This window comes from Spinacia oleracea, chromosome 3 (genome assembly GCF_020520425.1).
Source record: "Spinacia oleracea cultivar Varoflay chromosome 3, BTI_SOV_V1, whole genome shotgun sequence".
NCBI lineage: Eukaryota > Viridiplantae > Streptophyta > Magnoliopsida > Caryophyllales > Amaranthaceae > Spinacia > Spinacia oleracea.
In genome coordinates this window covers 46,830,930-46,837,900 of record NC_079489.1, presented here as the reverse complement: position 1 = coordinate 46,837,900, position 6,971 = coordinate 46,830,930, and the positions used below count along the sequence as shown (strand labels likewise).

Genomic DNA, 6,971 nt, shown 5'->3' with positions numbered 1-6,971 from the left:
TCAACCTACAAACATCACTGGTTTCGTTCTAAAGTCCTAATTTCGTCGTAATTTTGCTAGGGTTTTCTCCAGTCTTATTATGAGGGTTGTAATTCTTTCAAGAAATCGAACTAAGTTTGCTAAAAATTATCGTCAATGGCGAAATATCCTCAAAGTTTTTCGATCAGCTACGCTTTAGCGCCGAAGAAGCAGGAGAGTTTCATACAAGAATCGCTCATCAACCTCTCTCATCCTGCCCACTCCACCGCCACCCCACTCCACCGCCTCCCCACCCACCTACTCCCCTACGAGCACCGCCCATTCCCCTCTTTCTCCTTCCTCTATTTTTTCATTCTCTTTTAGATCTAGTTTTTCGGCGAGATTAGGGTCTGTTTTGGGTAGTTAGGGTCCATTTCGGGGGTTGGATGCTTGATTTTTGTGTTGGGTAAGATGGTTTCGGTGGTATTAGGGTTGTTTTGGTTGTGGTATGGTGGTTTCGGTGGTTTCGGTGGCTATAAAGGATTGTTGGGTGGTGGTTGGAGGTTGTACGGCGGTTTCGATGCCTGTAGAGTGGTGTTGGGTGGTGGTTCGGTGGTTCTAAGGAGGTTCAGCGGGTTTTGGGCGTTTTGGTGAGGGCGGCGCAAGTGGTTGGGACCTTGGACAGGTGGTGGTATAGTGGTCAAGAATGGTCAAAGTGGTAGTTAAGTTGGTTGGGTAAAGAGGAGTTTGGGGGTTAGGGTAATTCCTTGGGGGTGGGGAATCATGGTAGAGGGATGTTGGGGAATCAAGTGGGTAAAGGGAATGATTGAATCGGTCTACCAAACAACAAGAAAGGGAATGAAGATAGTTGGTTACCTTTCCATTTCCTGAAAACCCCCAACCAAATGCCCCCTTAGAGAGGAAGGGAATGGAAAAAAAGGGAAGAGAAAGGAAGGTGAACGAAAAGGGAATCTAATATATATATATATATATATATATATATATATATATATATATATATATATATATATATATATATATATATATATATATATATATATATATACTAGTCTTATATGCACACGATGCGTGCGAGATTATCAAAATTAAAAAGTGTGGTTTTATATCTAATCATCCACAAATAATAGGCAAGAAACTTTGATCACAAAATTCATCTAAAGAAAAATGAGACATAATCTCTTAAAAAATCTAAATAGCGAAACAATGTAATACGATTGTCCTTGCATAACGAAAAATATAAATTATAGTACCAAATAAATAAACATATTAAATAGTGTGTTTCAATTTTTACTTTTACTCTCAATATACTTGTTTATCGATCGACATACAATCTTCCGTTTAACTGATCTTACAGAGTACGGTATAATTGATTTAGTTTTCTTTTATTTTTCTTGACTAATTGTAACACCCTAATAATCCCTTGCTTTTATAAAACCATTTTCCAACTTAAAATAAAGGAATTACTAAAGTATTAACGCCACCGTGATAACGGTTAAGGCTATTACCAGAATTACGCAGCGGAATTAAATGTCAACTAACTTTTTAAAAACATAATTAATGAAATATCGAGGCCTCTGTTAGGGGGGAAAATACCCTCTTGGTGACGTGGGCATGCGTGGCAAGAATTGTGTGTGTGGATGCCAACAAGGCGTGAGGTGGCACTATTCGAACGGTCTTCCCAACTGCTGGGCTCAAAACGGACGTTACAACCGTTGATGAAGCCGGACTTCATTACGGATTTATTATCTAATTATGGGCAATTATTCCATAAACGTTACACTCATGTTGTAAATGCCTATAAAATGGCTTAGTCATGTCTGTTTTAGATACGCAATTCTCAAGCAATAAACTTACAATTACCTTATGCTTTTACAACTTGTTCTCACCATATTCAATTATCTAGCTCGATCGATTGTTAGCACCATCATCAAGACAAGTTCGTCCCTAAGTCGAATTTGTCCAAAACAATTTGGCGCCCACCGTGGGGCTGACAATCAAAAGCAGCTCGATAATACCGTTCCAATCACCATGGCCGGAAATGCTAGCTCATCCGACGACATCACTCGTCGCTTCGAAGCCATGGAGCAGCGCATCAGCATCCTCCAAAGGGAAAACGAAGCGCTGCAATCCCAAGTCAGGTCCACCGCCTCCATCGCCGCCGGATCCAGGTTCCAATACCGACGCGACACCTCCGGGCTGAGCCGCCGCTTGGATCTTGATGCTGCCCCGGATCACCCCCTCCATGTACCCTTTGGCGAACCTGGAGGTCCTGTTCTCCAGCAGATCCGCGAATTCGATCCACTACCAAATCATCCCCGCTCTAACCCGAGTTGGCTTCCCCCACCTCCAACTCAACCATTTTCCGCAGGAACATCAACGACAACCGTCACCACGACGGCTGCTCGGGTCATCCCATCTCAGGCCGGCACGGCGACACCCGCCATGATGTCAATCCCTACCTCCACTCCAGCATCCCGACCGTTACCCCCCCCCAATGGTGACCATGTCGATGCCTCTGCCCGTTTCACTCCCAACACAAGGATTGGCGCCGGTAGCTCAGATGCAACGGGACCAGATCCTCTCTCAGCAAGTCGTCCAACCTATTGTCAACGTAGTCGCTTCGGCACCAGGAGCACCCCCCCAGTTGATGACAGCTCCTCCGGCCAGCCAGGCGCCATAAGCATCGTTGCCAAGCGCACTAATGCGACCTGACTCTTCTCGAAACTATTCTCCATACACTCCTCTTAACAGGTCAGTCGCTCCGGTTAGTCACGGCTTTGTAACGCCTTTCCCTTATGCTGCAGGTACCCACACGACTCAAGGAACGCCCCAATATCTGCAACAAGTGGTACCGCAGTTTACTCCCCACCAACCTCATGGCGTATACCCCCAAAATACCTATTATCAGCATCTCCACGCCAGTCTTCCCGAAACCTTCAACCCACTCGTCCCGGTGCTCAACAGCATCTGCGAGAACACCAATTACCAACTCCAACAAATTATGACCATGATAAACAAAATCCCAGGAGTACCAACACCAATCAAAGAAGCCAGCCTAGACAGTTATGCCGACTCGCCGTATGCTGATCCCATTGATGCAATAGACATCCCTAAACGGTTCAGTCCACCCAATATGCCTATGTATGACGGGACGTCCGATCCAAGAGAACATATCCTGACCTATAAACAACGGATGATGACCATTCCAGTTCCCAAACAAATGAGAGAAGCCAGCCTCTACAAAGGGTTCGGTTCGACGCTAGTTGGGCCCGCCATGAAGTGGTTAACCAGCCTACCAAATGGATGCATCACCTCCTTTGCTCATCTCGACAATATGTTCAATCAACAATTCGCCAGCAGCAGGTGCCTAGAGAAGCAAACAAGTGACCTGTACCGAGTAATTCAACGCCCTGACGAACCTCTGAAGGACTACATAGCTCGTTTCATTAGGGAGAAGGTGACCGTCCCTGAATGTGATGTCCCAACAGCTATCGAGGCATTCAGACAAGGGTTATATGGCGAAACCGACCTCTGGAGGGATCTAATCAAATACCCCTGCAAGACATTCGAAGATGCTCAAGCTAAAGCAATGGCCCAAGTGAGGTTGGAAGAAACTCTTCATTCTCGGAAAGGGGGCAACGACTACTCGAAGACGGAAAGACGATTGCCCTACCCCAAGAGAAGCAATGATCGTCCCGCAACTTATTCCCGACCTCAGCACGTACCAGTAGTGGAAGATGATGACGACTCCGACTGGAAGAACAGCCCGGATCTACCTCCAAAAATTAACGAATATTCTTTTTGTGTTGACACTGTAGGTCTAATGAACCATCTTTCAAAGATGGGGAAAGCAGTGCAATGGCCGCCGAAGTCTAGCAAACCCGAGTCGAAGAAGGATTCCTCGAAATGGTGTGACTTCCATGCTGACATCGGCCACACAACCAACGATTGTGTCGCATTGAGGAGAGAAGTGGCTTATCTGTTAAAGAACGGACATCTAAAGGACGTTATGTCAGACAAAGCTCGTGGAGTCATCAACAAAGACAATTCTAACTCTCCATCTAGACCTCCTCCACCTCCTCCTCATACTAAAACTGTGAATTTTATTGCTGGAGGCTCTGACATTTGTGGTTTAACTTATTCTGCAGCGAAGAGGCACGCTCGAGAGAACGAGATAGATAGACCAGCCCGAGCCGTAGCCGCCAAGTATCTAACCCCCATATCCTTTGATGAATCTGATGTAGGAGACATCTCGGATAAACATCACGATGGCCTAGTGATCTCCATTCCTGTTGGGAATTGCATGATCAAACGCGTCCTTGTCGACAACGGCAGCTCAACTAATGTGATGATGCTTGATGCCCTCAAAGAGATGGGGCTTAACCCGGATACGGACGTCATTAAAAAATCCACCGTGTTGATAGGGTTCAGCGGCGAAGCAAAGACTACCTCCGGAGAAGTCACCCTGCCTGTTTACGCTCAAGGGATTAACCAACAGGTAAAATTTTGTGTTATTGATTGCCCTTCATCTTACAACATTATCTTGGGCAGGCCATGGATCCATGACATGAAGGCCATCCCTTCGACGTATCACCAAACCATCAAGTTCCCGACTCGATGGGGAGTTCAGGAAATCAAGGGAGATCAACAAGAGTCCAAAGAGTGCTACAAAGCGGCCCTGAAGCCTTCGGCTACTAACAAATCCTCTTTATAGCAATTACAGTCCAGTTCCGAACCGGTAAGCTATATCGAGCCCAAGTCCGAACAGCTCGATGAGGTCATCCTGGATCCCGCCAAGCCAGACCAGGTTGTTTTTATTGGATGCGATGTTCCTGACGACATCAGGTCGGAACTTGTCGCATTCCTCAAGGCCAACGCAGATTGTTTCGCATGGTCCCATGAATATATGCCCGGTATCAGCCCAGATGTCATCACTCACAAACTCAGTGTCGACCCCAATCATAAGCCCGTCAAGCAGAAGCGACGAAAGTTCGCTCCAGAGCGCAACCAAATTATCAATGATGAGGTTCAACAACTGCTAGACACAGGTAAGATCAGGGAAGTGAAGTATCCGGACTGGCTAGCCAAAGTCGTCGTAGTAAGAAAGAAGAACGGGAAGTGGCGAGTCTGCATAGGTTTCACCGACATCAACAAAGCATGCCCCAAAGATTCTTTTCCTCTACCCCACATCGACGCCATGGTTGATGCTACTGCAGGACATGAGATGCTCTCATTCATGGACGCGTTCAGTGGATACAACCAAATTTTGATGCACCCAGAAGATCAAGAGAAAACCGCCTTCATCACGGAGCGGGGCACTTATTGTTACAAGGTCATGCCGTTCGGCTTAAGGAATGCCGGCGCCACCTACCAATTCTTAGTCAACAAAATGTTCAGAAACCAGCTAGGCGACACAATGGAAGTCTACATTGACGACATGCTCGTAAAATCCAAAAAATCCTCGGATCATATCACTCATCTCCGACAAGCTTTTGACGTTTTGCGAGAATACAGCATGAAGCTCAACCCCACCAAGTGCTCATTTGGAGTCTCTTCTGGAAAGTTCTTAGGCTACATGGTTACGCAAAGAGGGATCGAAGCAAGTCCTGATCAGATCCGTGCAATCATCAACCTACAATCACCTCGGAACCAGAAAGACGTGCAAAAGTTAGCAGGCAGAGTGGCCGCCCTCAACCGCTCATCTCCAGGTCGTCCGACAAATGCAAATTGTTCTACGATATTCTCAGGAAGAATGAGAAGTTCAGCTGGACCGACCGCCACGAAGCCGCTTTACAGCAACTCAAGCGATACCTGTCGAACCCTCCCCTGCTATCCAAACCAAAAGACAATGAAGAATTACAGGTGTACCTTGCGGTCACGGAGTCAACCATCAGTGCAGTATTAGTACGAGAGGAAGACGGGAAACAACTACCTGTTTCTTACATCAGTAAGTCTCTACTTAGCGCCGAAACAAGGTACTCTCATCTCGAAAAACTTGTCCTTGCACTAGTTGTTGCTTCCGTTAAATTACGTCCTTATTTTGAATGCCATCCTGTCATTGTTAGAACTAACTATCCCATGAAGTCAATCATGAGGAAACCCGAGTTATCTGACAGGATGTCCAAGTGGGCAATTCAATTAGGTTGTTACGACATCAGGTATGAACCTCGCACAACCATCAAGTCACAAGCTCTAGCAGATTTTGTGGCCGACTTCAGCCCAAGCCTCCAATTCGAAGTCGATCGTGAAGTAAACATACTAACCGACACTGGATCCTCCTCGACATGGACCCTACACACCGACGGCTCCTCAAATATACGGGGAACAGGCCTCGGCATCGTGCTGAAATCACCACAAGGGGACACCATAGTGCAGTATGTCTGTTGCGAGTTCAAAGCTACCAACAACGAGGCAGAATATGAAGCTTTGATCCTAGGATTATCACTAGCGCTCGACATGAACATCCGCCGACTTGAGGTACGTTGTGACTCTTTGTTAATTATCAGTCAGATTAATGGTTCGTATGCAGCAAAGGATTCGAAGATGCAGGCTTACTTGGAAATAGCAAAAAGGCTCGTGAACAAGTTTGACTCATGCACTTTACAACAAGTACCAAGAGATCAAAACACCCAGGCCGACGCCTTAGCCAATCTCGGCTCCAACATCAAACCTAAACTCACCTCCATCCCCGTAGTCCACTTAATGTATCCAGCCATCACCAAAGATAACATGCCCATCACCGAACAGCCCCAACCCACTCAAACGCCCTCATGGCGCGACCCATACATACACTGGCTCAAACACAATACCATCCCGCCTGGAGTTACCCACGAAAGGTCCTTCCGCATGAAAGCCTCCAGATTCATCCTCATCCACGGAGTATTGTTCAGAAAATCAGTTGCAGGACCGTACCTGAGATGCCTAGATCATGATGAGATCGAGTCCACACAGCGCAACATACATGATGGCGAGTGTGGAAACCACGCCGGAGG

The 6,971-nt window shown here is 46.5% G+C and overlaps 1 protein-coding gene across 1 annotated transcript; it reads left to right on the top strand.

The window, feature by feature from the left end:
* Window positions 1-3,253: 3,253 nt before the first annotated feature.
* On the top strand, window positions 3,254-6,569 carry LOC130469672 (uncharacterized). The gene is made up of 7 exons (XM_056839087.1): window positions 3,254-3,536; window positions 3,798-4,004; window positions 4,128-4,477; window positions 4,703-5,100; window positions 5,494-5,646; window positions 5,727-5,954; window positions 6,509-6,569. The coding sequence occupies exons 1-7, from the start codon at window positions 3,254-3,256 to the stop codon at window positions 6,567-6,569; spliced, it is 1,680 nt and encodes a 559-aa protein (XP_056695065.1).
* The last annotated feature ends 402 nt before the right edge of the window (window positions 6,570-6,971 follow it).